Here is a 27,137-nt window from a genome sequence, read left to right as displayed (position 1 = left end):
AGGCTAGCCTCAAGCATGCAGAAATCCTCCTGCCTCGGCCTTGCAAGTGTTGGGATTACAGTCAGGTGCCACCATGGCCAGTCACCTCACGTTGTTTCATTCTCTATATCCATAGGATCCTCTTTGCAGTTTTTAGAAAGGGAAAAGGTAGGTGTGGGAAGAGATAAGAATATCATATCTTTTGAATATTAGCATACCATCAGCATTAAGGCAGGGTCCCTCAGAAAATAATTTAGATACTACGATTTAAATACTAAACATAAATGCTAAATACTATTGTGGATCTTTGTAGATTACAAAGTACAGGTCATTGAGTTGATCAAATAATAACTCAGGCTTTTAGAAGTACTACCTAATATTTTACAATAACTTTTTTACTTTCGTAAAAGATTGTAAAATGCAAATAAAATTGGTTTTTGTTTTCCTGGTTTTTAAAATATTTAGGATAAATGGATATCTGCTATGTATAGAATTATTGCTTATTTTTGAGATTTTATACAAAAGTATAAATTTTTAGACAGTTTATGGAGAGAACTATACAGAAATCTCTACATAGATATTATACAGTAAAATACATAGATATATAATATACATTATCACCTAGAATTAACTGTTGACATTCATTTTGCTTTTATTCTTTTTCCCCTAAGGAAAACAATTGTAGTTGAAATATGAGCCCTCTTACACCAGCGTTCTGTGTTGTGTTTTAAAGAACTTGATGCAGCTATGGTTAGAAGCTTGGTGGGGATTTTTCTGGCTTGCTTTTTATTCTTGTAAACATTTCTCTGCACACTGACATTGTGCGGCTTTATGTTTGTGTATTTGTATGGTACTATATACTTCTGTATTTTTGCTTTTTACCTTAATTGCTTTTCCAGGTCTTTTCATAAATTATTCTTTAGCTTTCAACACATTCGTTCGTCATGTTTTATTATCCATCCTCTTGTTTAGACATCGAGATTGTTTTGAAAAGGTGTTTTCCTGTTGCAGACTTTGCTCTCTTTTGTGCCTTTGACAAACATTTTCTACTTGATGGACAAATTACTGAGCAATTCATGGTCTCAGCAGATGTAAGAAATCTTGTTTACCTTCATCCTCATGATAAATGATGTTGTTAGACTTGAAAGAAGGTTGCTTTCTTAACCCAGTGCCATTCGCATGCCGTGGTCAGTGGAGTCCTTGCCGCTCTGTCCTTGCCCACTTGGAGGAGGGGTTCCTCATCTCTCCGGGTCTTAGCATTTGTCTGTTACGTCTGTTGGAGGTGGATGCCTTCTCCTTGTCTGTTATTTGGCTGTAATCTTTGTGATATTTTTAACATGGAAGGTTTTGTACCCTTTTTTCCTGTCTTGGTCATTTGTGCATAGAGTTTACAAAAATAAGCGTGAAGGAAGGGTTCAAGCTAGTATATGAAGACAGACAGTATAAGAGTAGCCATTTAAATAACTATGAAAAGTCATATGTTTACGTATTTTTAAGAGCTCATAACTGTTAATGATGTAAAAATTCTCCTTAGCAATTCAAGCTTTATCATTTTATTATTTTTACTTTTTGGTACCAGGGATCGAACTCACAGCCTTGCACTTGCTAGGCAGGTGCTTATGCCTCTGAGCTAAATCCCTGGCCCCACAAGCTTCATAATTTTAATGGTAGTGAGTTACCTTTTTGGTGAATCAGAATATAAGGCTTCACACTTTTTTTTTTTTTGATAAAATACAATGAAATTTATGTACTTAAAGGATTAATGTAGAGTTGGTATCTGGCAGTCTGCAGTGTTTTTCAAAGGAAGTAATGTCTTCTACAGAGATAACTATTGAAATCCATTTGTGAAGAAGAAAAAAAGCATTGCAGATAAATTTTCAGGAAACGTGATAAGAGATGGGAAAGGTCTTACTATCATATTATTTGTAACAGTTATGAATTTAGGTTTTTAATTTTGGATCAGTTCATTTAGGTCTTACGAAAATATTATGTTTCAGTTCTTAATGTTATTTTCAGATTTGACAGTTAAATTCAGAAATGAAAGTTTAGTGTTACTGTATTTCACAAAGATAAATAATTCTTTTTTGATGAAACTATAGAATTGAGTCTCATTTTCCAGTGTGGTTATAAGATTCCAAGTAGAATAATTTCTTTTAATCTGACTAAACATTATCAAAAAATGGAATTCTGCATCCACAGTTATTTCTCAAGCATCGTGATAAAGTTAAACCAGCCTACCTGCTTCCTCGCTTCCTTCCCTCCTTCCCTCCTCCTTGGGAGTGATGGGGATTAAGCTCAGGGCCTCAGCCTGCTATCCAGGTTCTCTACCGCTGAGCTGTACTCCTGGCCAGTGGTGTGCATCTTTAGTGGGCGTATTAGATACTAACCTTGTAGTCAGAGGGAAGAATAATAGCTTAGTCCTTTATTAGATAAAGTTGGAAGCTGAGAAATAAAGGAAAAATGGTTTTATATTTTAATCAGTAACATCAAGATATTTGTGCTTTTGGAAAAGTATAAGCATAAAACTTTTTCTAGATATATGGTCACTTATGTTTATATTATTTTAGGTTTCCAGTAATTCTCTGCAGGAATCGCCATGACCCCAGCTCTGAGGGAAGCAACAGCAAAGGGTCTCTGCTTTTCAGCTTTGCCAAGTGCCATGGAGTCTGACAAGATGCTGTGCATGGAGAGTGCGAGAACTATAGATGAAAATCTGAAGGGAGACGCTTTCTCTCAGTTGCTGGGATTTCCAACTCCGGAACCCACTCTTAACACTAATTTTGTGAATCTAAAACATTTTGGCTCTCCCCAGCCTTCAAAACATTATCAGACAGTTCTTCTAATGAGTTCTAATTCTACTTTAAATAAATACAATGAAAATTATAAACAAAAGAAGTCAGGGGAACCCAACTGCAATAAGCTGAGGAGCATCCTGCGTAACGGCAGCAATATTCAGCTCAGTACAGTGTGCCATTCGCGTTCTGAAGAGTTCATTAAGAAGGAACCTCTGTCAGATCCAAGCCAGTGCATGAAAGATACACAGGTCATTCTGGAGTCAAATCTGATTAAAGATACCAGTGCAGATACCAAAGCACAACTGCAAAACTGTAAACAGTTCCAAAAGAACGCCCTTTTGGATAAAGTTACTGATGCTGATGTTAAAAAGAGTTTATTGTACTGTGCTCAAAAGAAACCTGGACCTGGCCTCTCCAATGTGCCTAATAGTTCCTCAGCTGCTGTGAAAGAGGAGGAGGTGAATGCACGTTTACTTCACTGTGTAAGCAAACAGAAAATTTTACTGAGCCAGGCGAGAAGAACTCGGAAGCACTTGCAGATGCTCCTGGCAAAGCACGTTGTTGAGCACTATGGTCAGCAGATGAAATTTTCTATGAAGCATCAGCTGCCCCAAACGAAAAGTTTTCACGAACCTACCTCGGTTTTGGATCACAGTTTATCTAAGTGCACCGAAGTTAAGCCAGAGGTCAACGTACTGACTGCAGAGAATAAACTGTGCGTTGATACACAGAATGGCTTTGCTCGGTGCACGGCTGCAGAGATCCAGAAATTCGCACTGTCTGCAGCAGGGCTGCTGTCGCACGTCGAAGAGGGTCTGGATTCTGATGCAACTGACAGCAGCTCTGAGGATGATGCGGATGAATTTGCCATTAGAAGAAACGTGTCCGTGTAAGTGCAAACTCTTTGTTAGACCTTTTCCTGTTCTGTGTATTCCAGCACTTGGTTTCAGGGTATGCTAGAAGGAAACAGATTTTCTAAACTCTTAATGCCATAATCTTTAAGTTATAAAAGTTCAGTGAGTTTTTAAAATGTTTCCTTTGCTAAGCCATTGTGTGTGAATCGGATCTGCAGAGGATGTGCAAATCCTGTATAGAAAATGGTGCAGTACTGGTGTGTACATGCATCTCCTGTGCGCTTGAGATCTTCCCTGGGCTACCGATAGCCCGTACACCGAGAGCGCTGTGCCAGTGGTTGTTATAGTGCATTACTTAGGGAATAATGACAAGAAAGAAACCCATACAAAAGTCTATATAGTTCTTTTCCTGTTTGTGGTATGTGGTTGGTGGAGTCTGCAGATGCAGAATCTGTTGATAGAGGTCTGACCCAATACATACTATTGAAAAATAATTCAGCTGTTCTGTTTAGGGAAAACTCATGCAGGAGTAATAACACTAATTAGCTGCAAGTAAGCCCTCTTCTATTTTATAAATGTAATAAAAGCAAAATCTTTTGATTAAGTGACCCAGCCATTAAGAATGGCCTAAACTAAAAAAAAAAAAAAAAAACAAACATTGAGATCTGCACATTGGAAGTCTTCAGTGGCACTAAGGATTTGTCAGATGAGAGAACATAGACATTTATCTGCTACTTTTTAAAAACTATATATTCATTCATAGCTTTCAGCCTTGACTTTTGCCTACTCAATCACTGTTTCCTGCATTAATATAACTAAAATAAAACTATAATGTCAAGCCTACGTAGGGTACCTGTGGAAGGCTTGCTACATACTGAACACTAGAGGTTCAGCTGTACAGAAGGTATTTAACATTTGCTCTTTTGGACATTTACTTGAAACAAAGATACTTAAGTCATTTTTAAAATACAGAGAATTTTTTACTGTCACACTGTGATAACCCTTCAAAACAGTTCTGATAGCAGTTTCCTAGATAATAGAAATGTTTTATATTTATGTTATCCAGCATCCTATGTGGCTGCCAAGATCTTGAAATTTGGCCAGTGATGAGGAATTGAATTTTGAATATATTTAATTTGACAATTTAAATAGCCAGGTAGAGTATAATTTTTGTTTGTTTGTTTTATTTATTATTTTTTGGTACTGGGGATTGAACCCACAGACTCACACTTGCTAGGTGGGTGCTTGTGCCACTGAGCTAAATCCCTGGCCCTAGAGCATAGTTTTTAATCAATTTACAGGGAATCTATTGATACCTTCAAATTGATATCAGTTACCTATAGAAGTGTGTCACTTTTGCAGATTCTCAAAAATGAGTAAGAATAGAAGTAGAAGCCAAACAAAATTAGAGTTTCCTAATAAATATCAGATCAGCTTTCCCCCTCTTTGGTGAGAAATGAAACAGCACAGTGGGCATTCTAGTGGCCTCTTCGTGCTCTAATTTCACTGTAATTAAAATTTGCTTGAATATTGGAATTATAATAGTTATGAAGCACAGATTATCTTTTGGCTGGTATTGTGCTGGATGCGTCTACATGTTACCTCATTTAACTGTTCCGACAACTTTAAGGTGTAGTTGTTACTGTCTTTATTTACTGAAGAAGAAACAGAGTTGGTATGGGTAGGTGATTTGCCTGCAACTAAAAAGCTAACGAAGCTGGTGGATCTGAGATTTTGCCCACATGCATATGATGTTAAGCCTGTGTGTGACTGATGCTCACCACCGGAATAATGGCAAGCGCTTGTGCTTTAAAAGAAGCTAAGAAATACATCTGTTTTTATATTTAAAATACTTGTAGAAGGAATTCAATTTAATACAATTTAGTAGGTTAATTATTTACTCTTTTATTGTTGAGAGGAGCTAAAGGCAAGTTTGTCTCTTACAACCTACCAAGAGAAATAAACTTAAAACTTCCTAGACTACTTGGTATGTAATGCTATTTCTATTAGTATTTGCTTTCACTGTTCCCTGGCATTCCCTAGTCTGTCATACATTTTATCATTAAATCACGTCTTATGCTTATGGGTTGCCAATACATCTAATAATCTTAAATAACCTAACTTGTAGGAAGGGTTTCAGTACTTTCTGTCAATTTCTTAATGTCGTACGCATATAATTATTGATAGATCAAAATTTTGTTTTAAGAATTGTATTTTTCCTACTAAAAGACACTTCAAACATTTGTATAAAACCTACATACATGGGGAGATCCAAACTATTAAAAAATACGTAATACAAAACATCAAACAATATACCTTCCATTTATTTTCTTGTCAGTACTGTCAGTTTATTGAGCAAAACTGAAGTAACTTAGAAAAAAGTTGGGTTCTGGTTTAGAAAGTTTTTCGTATTGTTTTTTGTCTCTTCGGCAACCCGAGGGGCTTTGTGAATTCATAGATTTTAGGAAAAAATGAGTCTAAGAAGTTTCAACATTAGTTTGCAGCTACTTAAATTACTGACCTTTTAGTATTATGATGACTTGGTTATTAAAGCCTACATCTGTATTTTTAAAACTCCAACTACATTCTAGTGTCAGACTCATCTATATACACATAAATAATAATTCTCTATAATAGTTATTTATATAACTTAGAGACTGAATTACTTATTTAGGTTTTTATTGCTTGTCTTTGCTACTCAAAATACACATTAGATGTTAAATTTTGTTTTGAATATTTCTGCTGACATTAGTAAATTTCATGTGAAAAAGATTCTTCAACATTTGATACATTTTGAAGTTTACTGAACTTTAATAACACAACACAAATGTAATTATCTTTTGATATGAGTATAAAAATGATTTTATTTTTAAGTTGGGTTTAATCAGTTACATTTCAGCTGTTAAATTCTTTTAAAATGTATAATATGCAGAGTTCTTTTCTTTTTTTTTTTTTAATCTTTTTATCGGTACCAGGGGTCGAACTCACGACCGCCTGCTTGCAAGACAGGTGCTTATGCCGCTGAGCTAAATCCCCAGCCCCCAGAGTTATTTTCTTTCTTCTAAAGTTAAATTTTTGGTGTTTTCTGTACATTCGTGGAAACTAATTTTTCAAATGTAGATGAATATTTTAACCTATGCTTTTCAGAATTAAACATAAAATAGTGAATAAAATGCATTTTTATGGACCTAAATTTTTAAGTGCGTGCTAACATAATTAAATTTTCATTATTTCTACTGATTAGGAAGACTTCTCAGCTTAAAATCATGACTTCCATAGTGGCAACTACTAAAACTGACTTGCGCTTATTTTGAGGGCAAGGGTTTCTTTCTCTGTTGTCATAGATCTATTGCCTCTTACTGTCTTGTTTGCTGGTTGTTTGTAATTTGTTGAGTGGGATGGGTGAATATCGCCATAGATGTATATGTATATGTATATGTATATGTATATGTATATGTATATGTAGGTGTATACAATTAAAAAGTTGGGCTTGGCAGTCTGTAAAATTTCTCTTTATACAGTTAATCTTCTCTATCCATAGGTTCCGTATTCATAGACTGAGCAAACCATAGACTAAAATACTTGAAAAATAATTGTGTCAATGTCAAATATGTACAGTCTTTTTTTCCCTGACTTTATTCTTCAAACAGTAGTTTAATGTCCACATTTCCATTGTACTAGACAGCTTAATCTAAAAATGCTTGAAAGCAGATAGGAGAAGGTGTGTATACGTCATATGCACATACTGTGTCATTTCCCTAAGGCATTTGGGCTTCTGGAGTTTGCTCTCTGTGGAACCCTGAAACAGGGCTCCATGGACACCGAGGTGGCTGCATATGTTTTTAATTCTTAAATCTGGAGTTGCTGCTTGATGTCATTTTCCCTCCTTCTTTGACTCTAATACCAAACTGGCTGCCAGGGTATTTTGTGTATCTTAGATACTGCATGAAAGTATGTTTAAGGAATAAATGAATGAATGAATTATGCCAAAATACAGAGGCTAAAAGTAATGATTTTATTATAATATTTGTGTCTTTAAAAATCATTAAATTAGATGTATTATATTTGCCTTAAAAACCTTAGATTATATTATTATATGTCTTCATATGTCTTCTATTTTTCTTGAGTTTGTAACTCTGATAGGAAACATGAATTCTTTTACTGTGGTCAGGAATTAACACTGATTAGCCATTACCAGTGCCTTGTTGTTTTAAATACATATTTGAGTTGCCCCTTTTACTTTCCCTCCATAAATATAGTCAGAACATAAATTCTTGCAGTTGTTACTGATACGCTTTAAAAATAACTTGTGGTTGAATGGGTAGTGTGCACTAAGTGGTAAGAAAATTGATTTTGTTGAAGGATTTTAGGAAGGTTTCATGTTTTTTGAAGGTTTGAGATAATACAGGTTTGTTTCTTTTTTTCTTTTTGAAGGTTTGTAATATGAATAGAATTTTTTCTTAATATTTCATTCTCAAAACAAGTGAAAAAGCTCATTTTGTTCTGAAAATAATTGTATTATAATCATGACTTACTCTGTGACCCTAAGCAAGATTATTCTTAAATCTTTCTAAGTCAGATTCCTTTTCTTTGATATACTTTAAAGTCTGGAGATAATCAGATGGAGTAGGAAAGTGCCAGGGCATGAGAGGGCATCAGTGACTGGGGCTTAATCCTTCGGGGAGAAACAGTGTGAAATCACACCTCAGCACTAACCCACGAGACAGGTGGGAACAAGGGTAGTTCCCATCAACTTCTGACTGCAGGCGGCTCTGGTCTGCCAGTTGAGTGGCCAAAACAGAGTCAAGCAACAGCAAAGAAAAGAAACCCTTGGTCAAGAAACGTGAATGTTGGCAGCTGGGAAATCAGGTGTATTGAACAGGTTATATATAAGAGGATGTGGATGGGTTACCAGTAAGTCAGCTATGACCTGGTAGGAAGGTCTTAGAACTCCAGCCTGGTCTTTCATATCACATAACTGCCTCAAGTGCTAAGGAAAGATACCTATCATTTCCCCAAATTAGTCTCCATAATTGTTAAAATTTTTTTGAATTTTATTTAGCAGGCTTGAAAAGGCAAAAAAAAATTTTTTTAAACCAGATTTAGGCTTTCACCAAAAAAAACCCTCAAAAGACAAAAAAGAATTATTTAAGTAGAGTTGTTGGGTGAATCCTTTCGGATTGAAAAACAGAAAAGAGCAAAGTAGCTTCTTGTAGGCCCACAGAAATGAATACTCATAGGTTTATTACTGCTATTTTGCCGTTGAGCAGGAAAACAAAATAAAGCCAACAAGTGAAGTATCTAGTATCTCGCTGATGAATAGGATAACTAGGAACAGGAACTCAGTGTGAGCAGAGAGGCTGCTAACTTTCCGTTTGTTAAGATGATAAACAAGAGTACCTTTACATTTGTATAGTGTAGAGTTTACAAACTGTTTTCACGTTCATCTCTTATGCTATAAACTGATGAAGTAGGTGAAACAAGTTTGATTTTAAGAAAAACAAGACGAGGGGCGGGGGATTTAGCTCAGCGGCATAAGCGCCTGCCTTGCAAGCAGGCAGTCGTGAGTTCGATCCCCGGTACCGATAAAAAGACAAAAAAAAAAAAAAAAAAAAAAAAAAAAAAAGACGTTAAATGGAAGGCAATTCTGGAGAATCTGCAATGGTATTTGAAAAGTGCTTTCCATTCTGTAGGGAAGAAGTAGCACAGTGAAGGGAGGAACTTCAGAATTATAATCATGAAGTGGGTTAGCTTTAAAAATGATAAAATGTACTGTGTGAGTCCTTTGAGGAAAAAGTACTTCAATTAAATGAGCTCACTGGATTTTAAGATGTGTTCTTCTAGCAGGGTAAGGTGGTGATCTTAGACCATGTGTCACCGACTTGGCTCAGTGTTAGACTGAATGGCACACCTGAAATTTTGGCTTGTTCGAACTAAATTTTCAGGCTGTTCTGTTATATCTAAATACTTTGGATGGATTAGGACAAAGTTAAGTCGACTGAAGCATTTTTAATATCTTAGTGTCGAAAACAAAGCAGAAATCTGCTTGTTTCCTTAAACTAGCCAAGAAGTTAAAGCATTGCTGTGAAAATGGAGGCTTTGATTAAAAAGCACCACGCTGCTTACAGCTGTATGAACTTCTTTAAATGTTGAAGTTACAATTCTTTCCTCTTTACCCCAACACAACTGAGGATGATCAAGTTATGACAGTGTTGATTACGCTGATTCTCACAGATGGAGACAAGTGGAGAAACTTACCATCTTTCTGGACCATGATATTTCAAGTGCTCTATAGGCGGCAGAAGTAATTTTTCTTCAGACTGCTGTACATAATGTGTATCCCTTAAAAGTCCTGTTTACCTTCAGTTTTAGAAACACCATTTTCACAGGAGAAACAAAATAGCAGTCCTAGAGGATAAGGGGAAACAGGATAGGAAAGCTCCTTTGGAGTGGTTCTGCAAGTTGTGATTTTGTTTCCCAGGAGGAAGTCCTCATAAGCATTTGCCTGGGTTACAGCTTAGGAGGGGAGAGCAGCAAAACAGCAGGAGATGCTAGCCCTTCTCCCTCCCTGACAAAAGCTGAGATGCAGTCATCTACCCGTGGATAGCCCCCACCCAACCCCGGAGAGCATGAGGGTCCAAGAAGGGACCTTCAGGTCACAGTGGAGGAGGGGGTGAAGCAGTGTGACCCACTGCACGGAAAGGACAGCTGGGGAGCGGGGCTTGTCTAAGGCGGCTCTCTCAGTGTCAGGCATGCGCTAGGTGCCACCCCTGCCCCATCTCAGGTGTGTGCCCCAGGCTGGTGCTTTGCTGGGTCGCTTACTTGAATGCCAGACCCTGGCTTTGTGACCGTGTTCATATGACCACATATGACCACATTCACAGCCTTGGCTTTGTGGCTTCCCAGTGTGCACCTTTGCCTCAGACAGGAGAGCTCCTAGCGCCAGCCCAGCCAGAGCCCTGGAGTCTGGGTGGCTCTGTGCCCGCCACCAAGGACACACAAGGAGCTAGCTGTGGCTCAGGAGTGCCTTCACTGTGCTAAGTTTCACACTGTGTCACGGACCATTATCAACGTGGTAGTGGATATGCTTGCTCTACAGGCGTAAGTGTGCCCTCGGCCCCAGCCTCTGAAGGTGTGGCCCTGTACTGCCCCAGCAGTGTGACTACAGAGGCCATGCACTGCACATCACTGTCAGTGCACAGTGTGGTCCCCTGGACCCCACTTCCCAGATGGGGGAAGCAAATCAGGAGGCCGGAACGGCATTCAGCACTAAAGGCCCCAGCATGCCCTGCATAGCTGTGGACACCCAGGGTTCTGTATGCTGGGGGTACCTGCTGTCTCCACCCATGCTGTCCTCAGATCCGACGCTGCACACACTCCCATGTCTTCACTGAGCCCGCTGTACCTTCACACACGCTGAGGCCAGTGTGTAACAGGTAGAGTCGACCAGTGCTCCATCTCCTAACGGGCATCAGCGCAAGGCAGCGTTTCACCCCTGGAAGAATAACTTTCCAATAACAGACCCCAAGAGGGAAGGATTTATGAATTCTCTCACGACAATGAAAAATAATTGTTTTTAAGGGAGCTCAGCAAACTGTATGAGAAGACAGAGATGACTCAACAGCATCAGGAAACAGTACATAAACAAAACAAGTTTAAAAGAGATTAAATAAAAAGGTGGCTGGCATTCCATTACTCAGAAAATTTGCAGACCAATAAAAAAAATAAGGGGGTGTCCTAGTTACTTTTTACTCGTCACTTTGACAAAATACCTGAAGTCCAAGTTGGGAAAGGAAAGGTTTATTTCTTACAGTTTTTGGAGGTTTCAGTCCATACTCAGTTGGCTCCAAGGCAGGCTGGCATGGCTGGGCTGCAGTTCATGGTGGCTGCAAACAGCAAGCCAGAACCAGCAAAGAGAGTAAGACACACCTTCTTCCTGCCATTACATCCCATCCTGGCTCCACCCCTATGTGGGTGTAGCACTGACACCATCAATCTAAGCACTAGACAATGAACAATCACAAATGCACAATGCAAACTCATGAGGCCTGGGACCACAGACATAAACCATGACAGGGGGTGACACATTCAAAATACTAAAAGAAAATAAATTTCCCTATTACACATAATCTGACCAGTAAAGTGATCCTTCAGAAGCAACAGAGAGCTGAGACTTCATCACAGAAGCTGAGGGCCTCAGTCATCTGACTGCCTCTCAGGAAATGCTCAGGGGACTTCTTCAAGCTGAGGAGAATGCTGAGTAGTAACAAGAATTCACATGAAGTTGTAAAACTTGCTGGTAAATGTAAATGTACTTCAGTAACAGTGATATGAAAATTATGCTAACATGTCTACTCGGATGGTTAAATTACAAAACTGTTTAATAGCTAATAATTTGCTGTTCGGCACACAATCTAAAAATGTGGACTGTGTTTTGATGCAGTCAGAGTTATTATTGTTATGATTTGGATATGATTTAAGTGTGTCTCCCTGTTGGAAACTTAGTTCCCAGTTTGGTGATAGTGAGAAATGGGGTGAGCTTTCATAGGTGGAGCCTTGTGGGTGCCGCCTGTGGAAGGGATTAAGGTAGTTATCATGGGACTTAGTTGCTGAAAGAGGATTGATGAGGAAAAAGCAAGAGTGGCCCCGCACTTTTGCTGCGTTGCTGGTGCTGCCTTGCTGGCTCCCCATGTGGTGTCTCCATCATTCATTCACACTCTGCCATCCTGGGAGTCAGTCCAGAATGGTGAGGCAGCCAGGCTTTCAGTCTCCAAACCAAGCTACACAAATCTCCTTTCTTTGTGGAGTATCTTGCCTCTGATACTTCTTTAGAGCGATAGAAAATGGAAGAGTATAGTTGTTATCACTTTAAAATACAGTCATACCCATAAGTTGTATTTTTGTAAGCCTCATGGTAACCATAAAGCTAAACAATAAATCAAAACCCATAAGCCATAAACTATAAAACCAAAAAGGGAAAGGATTTGAAACACACCACTACTGAAAATCATCAGTAAAGGAAGACAAAAAGACAAAGAAAGGAACATAGAGTCTACGTTTTAAAAAATGTCATTGTCCTTACTCTTACCTCCTGAATGTAAACTGATTAAATTCCTCAGTCTAAAAACTAAAGTTGCTGAAAGAACTGAAAAAAATCCAAGCAATTCAATTCAGATTTAAAGACACACATTACAATCCAAGCAAATAAATCAAGAAAGATATTCCATGCAAATGGAAACTGGAAGAGAATAGGAATAGTTACAGTTCTATGAGGAAAAAGTACACTTTTAAAAAAGTATAAAAAGAGACAAATAGGTCATTACATTTTGGTAGTGTCCAAGCAAGTATAAATTGTAAATATATACTTAACTATCTAGATATATAATAAAAATAATAGTTCTGAAGAGAGTGCAGATTGTGGTATGGTAACAGAAGAAGACTTTCAACAATGGATAAACCATCTAGATACACTTAAAACCCAACGAATGTAATAGACATATGCCGAGCATCCCATCCATTAACAGCAGAACACACATTGCTTTGAGGTACCTGTGAAAACCTTCTCCAGGATACATCATGTGGTGGGACACACATATAAATCTTAGTAGACTTAAAAATCAAATTATATCATGTATCTTTTCCAGCTAAAATTGTGTAAAGTCAAAAATTAATACTAGGAATTTTTGAAAATTCACAAATAAAACAACATGATCCTGATACGCTAGTAGATTAATAGGTAAAGAGCAATTTTAAAATACCTTGTTATACAAAAACAGAAAATCCAACATACCAAAATTTATGGAATGTAGCAAAAGCATCTTAGGGAAACTTACAGCAATTTAAGAAAGGAACAAAGTTTAATGACATAACACAAGGAATCAGAGACAAAACAAACCCCTAAACTCAGAATTAGTATAAAGAAGAAAATAACAAGGATCAGAGCAGAAATCAGTGAAAGACAAGAAGACAGAGGGTGGAAAAAAAAAGGCAGCTTGCTAGGGGGCTGGATGAAGAGCCTCTGTGCAGAAATCAGATCAGATGCTAGAATTTGACAACATGGAGAGGGCCAGATGGATAACAATCCTTATTAACCAAGGCGGTAGCTGAAAGGAAAAATAAAACTAGGAAGAGGAAGGAAAAGCACAGGTGGAGAACTCAAACACACGCTTACTGAGACCCGTTCCATGCTGTACTAGGTGCACCCGGGCAATCCAAAGTTGTGCTGAGACCGCAGCTGCTGATGACAGGAGTTGGCAAATCCCAGGCCCTTACTAGGAGGATGCGGCGCAGTGAGCAGTAGATCCAAGGGGAAGAGCTATATTGGCTCTCAGTGACTGCTGGAAATTGGATCCCAGGGACCCATGAAGCAGCCAGAGCCACCTGGCCACGCTGGAGATCACGAGAGGACCATACACCTGGGGGCCAAAGTCGTGCACTGCGCAGTTTTCTGACTGATCTGCGCTGAGCTCAGAGCGCAGTGAAGACATGTGACGCAGTGTGCAGTGGATCCAAGAGGAAGAACTGCATTGATTCCTGGTGAGTGCTAGGGATTGGGTCCCGTGGCTGCTGTTGCTGGCTGGAGGACATCTTGGAATTGGGCAGAGTCCGGTGCTGTGGCAACGTCAGTAGGCTGCCCCTGACACAGAGAGGACTGGTGGAGGACATCTTGGAGTTGGGCAGAGTCCAGTGCTGTGGTGACATCAGTCAGCTGCCCCTGGCGCAGAAAGAACTGGCAGGATCTGTTGGAGCTGAGCCACACCTCTGGTTGGGACCCAATAAGCAGGTACAAAATTGTCACGACTCTGTGACATCCACAAGGTGCAACCTAACTTGCAGATTGACTGGCTCAGAGGCTCGAGGCTAGCCTGCACTGTCCCTGTATCCCTGCGTGTACCGCAGATAACAGCAAACTGGAGAGGGGAGCAAAGCCCCAGTCAGCATGCTTCGGAAAGACCCTAAGCAATATGGAGAGGGCCAGAGACCCGCAGGACACACCAGTCTGAAAGAAACCAGAAACATGACAAGAGATAGAAATAAAAAAAATCTCCAGCTGCTGAACATGAGAAAATAAGCCCAGGAGAAGTAAATACAGAAGAGAACTAGTGCAGTAACCATCCAATACTAGACACAGCATCAGCGGACATAAAGAAATGTCTTCACGATCTCATAGATGAATTTAAAACTACTTCTGATCCAAGTGAGCAACATATAAAAAGACTGAAGAAATGATAAGCCCCTTCCAAGAGAACACAGATGGGAGAATGGAGGAACTCAGAAAAGAAAGAGAAACCTTTGATGAAGAATTTAAACATAACCTAAAATACATGAAACAGATCCAAAGAGATTACCAGGAAACTAAAAACTCCATTGAAAACTGGCAAAATGCCTTGACAGAAACTAAAGTTAGCCTTTTGAAACTTGAAGACAGATTTATGATACATGATCATGAAAGAAAAGATCTCTTGAGGAACAGAAAGAAACAATTCAAAGGCTAGAAGATGACAAAGGATATATAACTTAAGAATAAAACACGTGAGTGAAGAAGCAGGAGTAACCAAAAATGAACTATAAAGACTATTCACAGATATAATAAAGGAAAACTTCCCAAGCATAGGAAAAAGAAATGATATCCAGATAAATAAGGCATATAGAACTCCAGCCACCAACAACCAAAACAGATCTACACTCAGACATATTAATAACATATTAATAATAAGATTCCAGAAATCTACCACAAGAGCAGAATATTAAAAGCAGCCAGGGAAAAGAAGCAGATTACCTACAACAGAAAAATTATCAAAATAACAACAGACTTATCAGCACAAACTCTCAAATCGAGAAGAGCCTAGGGGGAAATAGTCCAAGCCCTGAAAGAAAATAATCTACAACCAAGATTGATGTACCCAGAAAAACTCTCTCTCATAATTAATGGAGAAATAAGATATTTCCAAGACAAGGAGGAACTGTGAGAGTTCATGGGTACCAACCCAACTCTACAAAAAATACCAAAGGACATTCCAGAGAGAGAGAAAAAAAAATACCAGGATTCCAGCAACAGTGGCAGAGAGGCCTCAATGAATGGGGCAGACAGTGGAATGAAAGAGTAAAGTGGACAAATTATAGCAGAAAATAGAATAGCAGATATGAGGCAGAGATGGTAAGCTATAATCTTTAATATAAATAACCTCGATACACTAAAAAAAGAAACAGAGTAGATTAAGTTAAACTGAAAACCCTGTATTGCTTACATTGTCTTACTATGACAGATCTTATTTGAAGCTGGTTTGTTAGACCGCAGTTTTTCCTTGGTTGATTTTATTCGAATTTAGTATGCTTGATAGTGTCAAGTCTAAGAGTAGAGGCAACTACTCTGAAGATGACAAGATATAAAAGATGTCCAAGGGGCTGGGGATTTAATTCAGCGGCATAAGCACCTGCATTGCAGGCAGTCGTGGGTTCGATCCCTGGTACCGATAAAAAGGAAAAAAAAAAAGATATCCGTACTGGTTTTGATTATTAACCACTCTCAAGTCCTGCAATGTCTTCAAAGTTGTGTTTTTATAAAAATAGCTATGTAATACTATGCTTAACTATATAAAGCCTGATGATATGGACAAGTGTATTGAAAATAACAAGAGAAAGCATAGTACTATGGTAGATCACCCAATACTGTGGTTTTATGTGTTTTTTTCATTGCATGTTTTTCTAGGAATTTGTTTTGTTGTCTTGTTATGATCTGTTCTTCCCTATAATACAGAAAGGATAGATATACATGTAGAAATTCACACATGGGAAGAATTTTTTTATACTATTTACAGTAACAGATTATATAATGCAGGATGTAATGAACAGATACTCTGAAGAAGAAGAGACACTAAGAAACCCAATGCTAATTCTGTAACATTATGATATAAAATCTAGCAATACTATTATTCACTGTTCAGAGTGATATTAGTCTAGTCTCTTTAGCATACATAAAAATAAGGACAGCTACTACAAAAAGAATGAGAGACATTATGGTAGTCATTATTGACTTCTCCAGTGTCAGGTCTTAAATACCTAAAAAGCCTTCATCATCCTGTAATGATTTGATTAGTTCTATAATATGCAGTATGTATTCAATGTGTGTGAAGATGGGGACAACTATTTGGAAGAAAACTAGAGACAATAAGATAGGCAGTGAAGATCTCCAGTGGACTTGATTTGAAATCCTTATTTCTTTAAATTGTTTCTTTATGAACTGTTCTGTTTTGGTATGTTTAATCTGACCCTCTTTAAGATAAAAAAACATATCAATTCTACAAAGTTTTTGTTGGATCATTGAGCAGAACTGTTGGCAGTGTCACTATTTGAATCTATTCATGCCACCATGAGAAAATCCCTTAGACTAGGGAATTTATAAACTACAGAGACTTAACAGTCTACAGTTCTGGAGGCTGGGAGGTCCAATGTGAAGGTACCAGCAGAATCAGCATTTAATGAATTTATTCTCTGCTTTAAAGACAGTGTCTCCTAGCTGGGTGGAAAAGATGAACAAACTCCTTTAGAGCTCTTTTATAAGGATACTAATTGTAGGTCGCAGGTAGAACCTAATGGCCCTTTGACCCCACCTCCTCTAAATGCTGTCATACGCTTCTGAAGAGGATACAGACATTGAGACTCTAGCACTCTCAATAGCTTACTTGACTTAGTACTAGAAATCCTAGCCAGTGCAGTAAGGCAGGAAATAAATAAAAGACATCCAGATGGGAAAGGAAGACATTAAATTACCTTTTCAAATGATGTAACCCTCCTCATACAAACTTCTGAAGACTCCACCAAAAAAAAAAAAAAAGTTGGAAATAGTAAATTCAATGATGGTGCCAGATACAAAATCAAGATATAAAAATCAGTAGTATTTCTGTATACAAATACATGTGTCTGAAAGACTAATAAAAATATTCTGTGTTAGTATCAAAACAAGTGAAATACTTAGAGTTAAATTTAGCCAAGGTGATAACAGATCTATAAACTGAAAACTAAAAACTTTGATGAAAATAAAATATTGAAATAGGCACAAATAAATATAAAGATATCCTGTGTTCATGTATAGGAAAAGTTAACATTGAAATGTCCACACTACCCAACATGATGTATGTAGACTCATGGAAAAATCCAAAAAGTTGTGTAGAACCCCAAAGATCCCATAATAGCAAAAGAAATCCTGTGCAAAAGAAACAAAGCTGCAGGCATGGATTTCAAAATATATCACAAAATTATAATGTTTACAGCATGTACTAGCATTAAAAGCAGATGTATTAGACCTATTACACTGAGTAGAGAACCTAGAAATAAACCCAGAGTTTATGGTCAGTTGATCTTTGACAGAATCAGTAGCAAACAAATGTGCAAAGATAGACTTTATCAATAAATATTGGACAAATCAAATATCCACTATGTGCAGAAGGATGAAATTGGATCCTTGTATCATTCCATATACCCAAATCAACTTGAAATGGGTTAAAGGCTTGAAACAGTGAAACTCTTAGAAAAAAAGTTTGATATTAGTGTTGTGGGTATGGCCTTAAAGCACAAATAACAAGCCAAAAAACCCAAAATGCAAACAAAAAAAGTCTTCATACAGCAAAAGAAACCACAATGAAGACATAGCCTACAGAATGGAAGAAAACAGTTGCAAGCTTTACATCTGACAAGACATCAGAGCTCTTTATCTTCCATATCTGAAAGATACACGGGAGTCTACAACTCAACAGCAAGAAAGCAGCCTGATTCAAAAGGAGGCAAAGAACCTGACTAGGTTCACTTTAGAAAAGAAGCAAATGACCAACAGGTATTGGAAATAACATTGAGTGTCTCTGACCATCAGAGAAATAGCAAAACCACCGCGAGGTCACGTCTCATATTGTTACAGTGGTTATTATAAGACAAAGGATTAAGAGTGTTGGAGAGGACAGAGAAAAGGAAGCCACCACGCATACACTGGGTGATAGAAACTAGCACAGACATTACGGAAACAGTACGAGTTTCCTCGGTTAAAAAATGGAACAAGCGTATAATCCACCAGTTGTCTTTCTGGCTATAAGTCCAAAGGAAATGAAGTAAGTATGTTGAATTGATAGCTACATTTCTGTATTCATATTTATTCACAATAAAATGTATAATCAGATACTCTCTTTAACCTTTAAAACGCAAGAAGTCCCATCATTAATGAAGTAGCTGTACCTGAAAAATCATTAAAACACTAAGTAAAATAAGCCCGACACTGAAAGAAAATGCATGGTTTTGTCAAATGAGGAAGTCTAAGAGAATCAAACCATAGAAACAGAGAGTAGATTTGTGATTACTTCTTGGAGTGAGGGGTGATGGGAAGATGTTGTTCAGAGTGGCACAGTTGCCTTGAGGTAGAAGCAGTAAGTTCTGGAAGTCTGTTGTCAGTAAGGTGACTAAGGTCCGCATTGTGTTTTGTGAGTTGCTAAGAAAATAAACCTTGTCTGACGTGATGGCGTGCATCTGTAGTCCCCGCACTCAGGAGGCTGAGGCAGGACTGAGACTGCGAGTCCAAAGGCAGCCTGAGCCACAGAGTGAGTTCAAGGCGTTTGAACTACATATTGAGACCCGACTCAAAAAGGCAAAAACAAACAAAAATAAATCTTAAATGTTCTCACCATTAAAAATAATACAGTAGATAATTGATATAATGATACTGATTTAGTAGTTTCAGGATACATATGTATAGGAAAGTATTCCATAAATATGTAAATTTTTGTCATTTAAGCCTTAATAAAGCAGAATATTGTTTAAATTGTAAGAATCACAATTTTAAGTTTTGTTAGATAAACCTGAACACTACAAGTACTGTTTATTTTTACTAGTGGGCTTTTTACAGAACTGATGTCATCAAACTCATTTTTAAAAACTTAATAAATTTTCATACTTGTAAGATAAAACACAATTCATAAAAACATTTTCAGTGCAGTATTTTTTCTTGGATTTCAACATACATACACACTATTTTATGTATTTTTAAAAAATGTTTCTAAAAGTGAAATGTATAATTGATTTGTATAATTAATATTATTTCCCCAATCTAAGTATTATTTTGTTAAATTGGAGGTATATCTTAAAATTAATGGCATCTTAACATCAATAGTGCCAATTTGTGCATAAAAATTAGGACAGTTATCTTTAGTGTGGTTGAAAGTATTAACCACACTATTATATTATAATATTATAAAAATGTATGTAGTTCTGTTGCACCATTTGGAAATGTGAATTAGTATGTATGTTTCCCATGTAATTGACGGATAGCAATACCTTATGGGATTTGGTTTGAATTTTTCCCAAACCTGTCAGATATGTTACAGTTTTGATATGATCACAGTCAAGCTTTGTCATGACTAAAATGGAAGTTTTAGCAATATATATTATGTAGAAAATGCTGAAAATTCTGCAAAAGTACCTTCTTATAGCTCAGTAAGTTGTTGCGTTACTGACTTCAAAAACTGCTGTGTTATTCCACTGCATGAACATCTGATGAGGCCACAACTTCAGTGGGCCAAGCTGTGAAGACTTCTTGTGTTAAAAAAAAGAAAGTGATTGATAGGCTATTTATAAATAATTTAAATTTTTATTAAATTTGCCTCTATTAGAACTAAATTCTTTTAAGGACCCAGGTCAAGGCAAGAAACAGGAGCCCCATTATATGAAGCTTTAAAAGATGGCCTGTTTTCATTTTAGGTTCAAATGCCGATAGGAAATATTTTTATAAGAATTGTTATACTGTTAGGCCTGAGGTTTTAAATTTCATAGGTTTTGTGTTATCTGGCACTATTATCACCATAAGTCATCTATTTTAATTTTCTTAGAACATGACACTGTTTAAGGATGTATGGCCAGTTGTGCTGGTGCATGCCTGTAATCTCAGCACTTGGGAGGCTGAGTCAAGAGGATTGCTATGAGTTCAGGACCAGCCTGGACTACAAAGTGAGGTCAAGGCCAGCCTGAATTACATAGTGAAAACCTGTCTCGGAGACAAAAAAAGAACAAAACACAGGAAACCCCATTGGACATTAATAGAAGAAATGCTTCTATTCGATCTTAATACTCGCCTTGTTGAGGAACAAGGGTTATTTTAATTATCTTTTACCCTTTCTTATCAGTGCCCTTTGCATTGTTTGGTAGAGCCATCACTAAGCCTCTTTTGGTGCCTAGAAACAAGTGTTCTCTGAAAGGTTTTAAATTTGTAATCCCAAAGCAGGGAGGACAGATCTCTTGCTGATGTTAGCTTTGCTTTTCCTTTCTGCGAGGCTCTTTTCCGGTATTTAGTTTGCAGTCACCGCATGGTTGTCTGGTTTCCTGAACAGAAGAAGACAGTGTTTACCTGCCTGCGCGTGCTCACACACCGCTGCGGCATGTCAGTGATCATCATTATATAAGAACTTTATAAACACGGGTAAGATATTTAACTGAGTACTGAGTTTCAACATCTTTTCTGTTTAAGGACAGAAGGCACCAACCACAGAGCTTGTGCTCCCCTTGCTCTCCTTTCTTTCCTCCTTTTCTCCCCTCCCTCCCTTCTTTCTCCTTCCTTCCTTCCTTCCTTCCTAGGAGAGGGCTTGGTAACAGACGCACATGGTTGGAGAACTAAAGTTGTTCAGTGTATGAATTCTTGTAAACTAATATCAAAACTCGGAGGGCTGCCTGACAGTCCACCGCCCTCCCTTTCCTGTTTCACTTCCTCTTAGAACACTTCTTATATCACAGCCTTGCGCTGTCCTTGGACGCTTAGAGCCTCACCCCTTAATTTGGTTTGTCTTCATGCCGAATTCCTAGTGTTCAAACCTATTTTTTAATTATCTTTTTGTTTTCCAAGTACATGTGTGGACAGCTAGGTTGTAGAATATTAAAGTTACTGATTTAGGTCAAGGTGTAATCTCCGTAAAGACAGTGAGCATTTAAATGTGAACTTGTTAAGCTAAATGATACTCATCAATAAAGTTAAGGTACATACTGTACTGTCAGAATGAAACATGGACATACAGGATTTGTTTTACCTCATTTAGTAATCAAGAACCAGACACCTTTCAAGGGGCTTATGAGACCGACGGCTCCCCTGTGCTGGGAGGCTGCTCCCGCCTGCCCTGGGGAAGCCGATCCCTGGAACTTCGCCCATCACTCCAGTCATTTTCAAGGGTGCATTCCATTAGTTTCCATATTAAGACTAAGAAGTAACCCGAATTATTTTGGTTCACATCTTACTGTCAGACTTAACTACCAGTTAGGTCAGGAAATAAAGTCCAGCTAGCTCTGGTACCAGGAGTTGGGTAGTCTGTCGTTAGGTTGGGTCATCATCTCTCCGCCACCTTGTGACTGTACTTGAGGTGTCCCGGTGTTTGAATGTGCGGGATTGGAGGCTGCACCGCATTCTTACTCAGATTCCTGCTGGTGAATATTTGGCTCTGGTTTTACTGATTGAGCTCCCTCAGATGTGTAAGTTGTTGGGTGCGAAGCTGTTAGTCCCTGGGGCATCTAGGACAAGGTCACTGCTTCTCCTGAGTCTGGCAGGGCCCCTGAGAAGTGTACACATTAGGAGCTGATGCACAGTGACGTGGCCTTCCCAGAGAGATACACACAGCGCCTCTTGTTCCCTGTGTAACCAGCGAGGCACGTGTTTGTGGAAGATGAGATGCTTTTCCTGGGCCCCATCTCACCCTCCCCTCAGGATTCTCCTGGGCAGCTCTTGGGCTGATTGTGTCAGGAAAGGAAGGTGCTGCAGGCACTGGCAGGCCTCCTCCCCAAGGAGCACCTGGCTGCAGCCATCTGGTCCTTACCTTCACGGCTTCATCCTCTACCGTCCTCCTCCTAGCAAATAGGAGTCTTCAATATGGAGAAATTAAAGTACGTATTTCTAAATAACTCATGGATCAAGAAGAAATCACAAAAGCTATAAAATGTTTTAAACTGGTGATATAATTCAGTATCATTTTTAATATCATCCAGCTATTAAATTACTGAAGTGGTGGTAATAAAAAAAAATTTAGGCTAGAAATCCTTATTTTAAAAAAAGAAGAAATGGTGTAAAGTCTGTGACCTATATTTCCCACTTAAAAATTACACAGAATGAAACCTAAAACAAATGGAAGGAAAAAAAAGACAGAATAAAAATCAATATGGAAACAAGAAAAAAAGATACAATCAATAATGAAGCAAAAGCAGTAGAGAAAATCAGTGAAACTAAAATACAATTATTTGAAAAGATTGAATTAATTTACCCAGCTAGATGGTCAGGGAAAAAAATGACCAATAGCAGGAAAGAAAAATGTCATTCACATATTACACATATTCATAGATAAATCAGGGAATAATATGAATGACTGTATGCCAATAAATTTGGACCAAGTAGGCTAATGATTCAAGATATAAATTACCAAAATTGCATAGCAGAAACAGAAAACATAAAATACCTTCCATCAACCAGAGAAATTGAATTAATAATTAAAAACCTTCCCACATGCAAGTTCCAGGTAGATGGCTTCACTGATTAATTTTATTGAAATTTAAGTAGATACTTCCAATACTATGCAAGTCCTTTCCAAAAAATACTCCCATCCATTTTATAAGCCAGCATTAGCTTGATTCTGAAACTAGACAAAAGTTTTAATAATAGTAGATCCATATATCCACTTTTTGTAGTCATTAAAAATATGTAGCGAACTATCCAATTACAATCTAGCAAAATTTTTAAAAAAATACATCAAGGCCACCCATGTATAGGTTGTCGGAATCAATATTGATTAAATATACAAAATCAAAGAAAAAAATGATAATTTTCTTAGATACCAAAACAAAATACTTGACAAAGTTCAAACTGACTTATGAGTAGAATTAACAACAAGCTGTAAATAGAAAACAGCTTCCTCAAAATGATAAATGACATTTCCAGAAACTTGATAGCCAATATTTTATTACAGGTGAAAGCCTAAATGCTATTTTTTGTAGGATTTGGAAGAAGTTCCAATGTAACAAAAATGTATGCTTAATATTTTTGAACTGTTAATTTTTCTACTGTATTTCAACTTAATAAAATAGTGTTAGCCAACAGAATGTGTGTCTATGGTGCTAATTGATCATGGAAATAATCTAATAATAGATTGCATAAGATGTTTATAATGAAGCCATATGTTTATTTCTGGATTTAAAATTTTAAACATTTACCAAGTCAATCTTTTTTACCTTCAAGAACCATAGACTTAACTCCAGTTATAGAAATCAGTAAGATCGTATTTATAACAGTATCCATTGAACCATTGTGCTATATATGGGACAATATAAATGTTTTTTTCTGGTTTCTATCAATGGTGAAATGAAATTTCTGGAAAAAAAAAACAGATTTTTAGACTTTTTAAGTGAATTTTTGTGTTTTGCCATTTAATAGTTATTTCCCATCGATTGCTTTGAAAATTTTCCCTGGCAATTTGTCACACACACAAACGTACACCACACATACACACATCATCTATCATTCCAAATAACTTTTCTAATTAAGGTAGCTGAAATATTATATAATTAATCTGTACTCACGAACTATAGATTAGAACAGTATTCTTGCCAAATGATAGAGGAACTATGAAGAGTTAAGATTCAATCTTTATTTTCAAATATACATGAAAGGCTTTGTATAATTTCTTTGTTATCTCTTGGTTGTGAGTCATGTAAATCAGATTTTTAACAAGGTTTTTATCTTAAAAATTCATCAAAATTTGTGTATTTGGTATGGTTATTATTTGAAATGCAGAAAAGCATTCATATTTTTAGTAATTTTGTCACTTTTTAAAAATTGATTTTATGAAATTATGGAACAGTGATACCTGTTTTAATAGATGAAACTTACATATCCTTAAGTTGAATAAACTACACTTTGCTGCACGGACTTCAAACTAGTTCAGATGGTTTGCCCAATACTTGGCTCATGATATTGGTATTATTTGTATTTACTTTGCTTTACTGACCCTCTTTGTCTTAAGTGTTTAGCATAAATAAAGTATTACACTGCAGAAAGATTATTTTACTACTGGGTTTACAGTGTTGAATTGTGGGTGGAAAGGTAAAGAAATTTAGTGTTTTTCATTGACAAGTCTACCTGCCATTCTCCTTTCATGTTATTAGCTGTTCTGTAAAGAAAGGACTATGCTAGGACTCACAGAAGGCAGTAAGCAGCCTGGGAAACCTTGATTGGCTTTGTGTTTTGACTGGTTTTCTTCTTCACAGTGACTGCAGTACTGAATGGAAGTGGCTGGTAGACCGGGCAAGAGTTGGCAGCCGATGGACGTGGCTTCAAGCCCAGATTTCAGAGCTAGAATACAAAATCCAACAATTAACAGATATCCACAGGCAGATTCGTGCTTCGAAGGTATTGTCGTGTTTTATTTTTGTTAAATCGTTACTGTTTTAGTTTCACGACACATAATATTACACATTTTTATAAAATATAGCGACTTGTGTTCAAGAATTTTAATAATTGCTATAAATTGAAGTTATCGTTGTAAAACCTTTTTGTATTTACTAAGGTCATTTTATCAGGCTCTAAGTAATTTAAAATGTCTTTACTACATTTCAGTTAGTAGAAATTAATATATCCCCTCATTTTTTTTTTTAAACCTGTTCTTACTATGTTGACCTGAAACTGTAGCCAAGGTCGGCCATGAACTCTCAATCCTGCTGTGTGCCCTGCGCCACTATGCCCAGTTCCCAGATTTTTTTAACTGCGGCAAAATATACATAACAAAATTTATCATCTGAATGATTTCTATGTAACATTTTAGTAAATCTAAATACATTAAAAATATTGGGCATCCATCTTCATATTGGTTATCAACATTTTAATACTGTCTACTGATTCATAAATGTGGGGTGTATTTTAATTTATGTGTATCTTTCAGGAATGTTTTGCATTTTCTTTGTACAAATCTTTAATCTCATTGGTTAAATACTTGCTGTGTTTATTCTTAGGCATTTTATTAATTTTGATACTATAAATGGAATTGGGTTGTAATTTTCTTTTCAGTGTTCATTTTTAATATATAAAATGCAACTAGTTTTTATTTGTTGACTTTATATCCTGCTACTTTGCTAAACGAATTTATTCTAACAGGTTTTTTTAGTGAAAAATTGAGAGTTTACTATTCATAAGCTCAAATCACCTGAAAAAAAATAATTTTCCTTCTTTTTTTACAATGTGGATGCTTATTTATTTTCTTGTCTATGTGACTAGAACTTCTAGCGCTGAATGGAAGTCGTGAAAGCGGCGTGCTTGCCTTGATCATAGATGAAAAGCTTTTAATCCTGCACCACTGAGGAGGATATTCCTGTGGGTTTTTATGTCTCTCTTATTTATTTATTTATTTGTCTTTTTTTTTTTTTTTATCAGTATCAGAGATCGAACTCACGACTGCCTGCTTGTGAGGCAGGCACTTATGCCGCTGAGCTAAATCTCCAGCCCCCATGTCTCTTTTACTATACTGAAGGACTTTCCTTCTGTTCCTAGATTGTCAGGTTTATTCAATCATAAAAAAATGTGCTGGGGCTGGGGATTAGCTCAGCAGCATAAGCACCTGCCTTGCAAGCAGGTAGTCGTGAGTTCGATCCCTAGTACCGATAAAAAGGAAAAAGACAAAACAAACAAACAAAAAAGTGCTGACTGTGGGCGTGGCGCTGTACAGATTCACAGCTGTGCTGGGAGAGGAAGGCAGAAGGCTCGCTTGGGACCAGTTAGTTGTTCAGGGTGCCATAGTGAGACCTTTTGCAGAAAGAAAAAAGTGTCAAGCTTTGTGAAAAAACATGGTTTTGCACCAGTTGAGATGATCATTTGGTTGCTTTTCCCTTCATTTTGTTAATGTGGTACATTACACTGGCTTTTATCCTGAGCCATAGTTGTATCCTAGAAATAAATGCCACTTCGTCGTGGTTTATAATCCTTTTAATGTACTGCTACATTTTGCCTGCTAATTTTTAGTTCAAAATTTTTACATCAGTGTTCATGAAAGATAATTGGTCTATATTTTCCTTTCTGCTTTACTTTGGCATCAGAGTAATGCTGGGCTTAGAAAGTATTCTTACCTCTTTGATTTTCTGGGAAAGCTTGAAAGAACTGGTAGTTTTTTAAGTGTTCAGATTTAGCAGTGAATCCAGAGCTTTACTTGGTCAGACTTTTGGTTACTCATTCAGTCTTTGTGTTAGTCAGGTTCACGCTGATAAAACCAGCATAAAGGGGGAAAGATTCACTTCATGTTTGTGCTTTCAGTAGTTGTGGTCCATGGCTTCACTGTTTGTGGGCCAGCGATAAGTTGTCACAGTGGAGAGGAAGCTGTGAGCTCATACCTGCGGGGAGCAGAGGGACAGAGGGAGGAAGAGGAAAGGAGCGTGAGGAAGAAAGGCAGGGAAGGAGGAAAGGAAGAGGTCTGGGTAAGATACAGATGCACCCCTTCCAAAGTGCACGCCCTGACCTGCTTCC

General features: G+C 37.4%; 1 protein-coding gene and 1 long non-coding RNA gene across 5 annotated transcripts in view; one reads left to right on the top strand and one right to left on the bottom strand.

The window, feature by feature from the left end:
* Positions 1 to 623: 623 nt before the first annotated feature.
* LOC134473308 (uncharacterized) lies at positions 624 to 27,003 on the bottom strand. Of its 3 annotated transcripts, none has more exons than XR_010043515.1 (3): positions 26,744 to 27,003; positions 9,887 to 24,980; positions 624 to 3,730 (listed from the first exon to the last, which is right to left on the bottom strand). It is a non-coding gene; the product is annotated as an uncharacterized LOC134473308 (long non-coding RNA). The 3 variants fall into 3 exon arrangements; XR_010043514.1 differs by having other exon boundaries at positions 624 to 10,036; positions 10,960 to 24,980; XR_010043513.1 differs by having other exon boundaries at positions 624 to 24,980.
* The window catches only part of Kansl1l (KAT8 regulatory NSL complex subunit 1 like), an 84,719-nt gene continuing 60,157 nt past the window's right edge, over positions 2,576 to 27,137 (top strand). For both annotated transcript variants that reach the window (XM_013157343.3, XM_013157340.3), the window contains exons 1-2: positions 2,576 to 3,663; positions 24,896 to 25,037. In XM_013157343.3, coding sequence (XP_013012797.1) covers positions 2,576 to 3,663; positions 24,896 to 25,037 — 1,230 coding nt within the window. The remainder of the gene's footprint in view (positions 3,664 to 24,895; positions 25,038 to 27,137) is intronic.

This window comes from Cavia porcellus, unplaced genomic scaffold (assembly GCF_034190915.1).
Source record: "Cavia porcellus strain 051 isolate PalLab524CR breed Dunkin Hartley unplaced genomic scaffold, mCavPor4.1 scaffold_26, whole genome shotgun sequence".
In the NCBI taxonomy this organism is placed as follows: domain Eukaryota; kingdom Metazoa; phylum Chordata; class Mammalia; order Rodentia; family Caviidae; genus Cavia; species Cavia porcellus.
The sequence above is the reverse complement of the archived record's forward strand: the minus strand, read 5'-3'. Positions and strand labels throughout refer to the sequence as shown.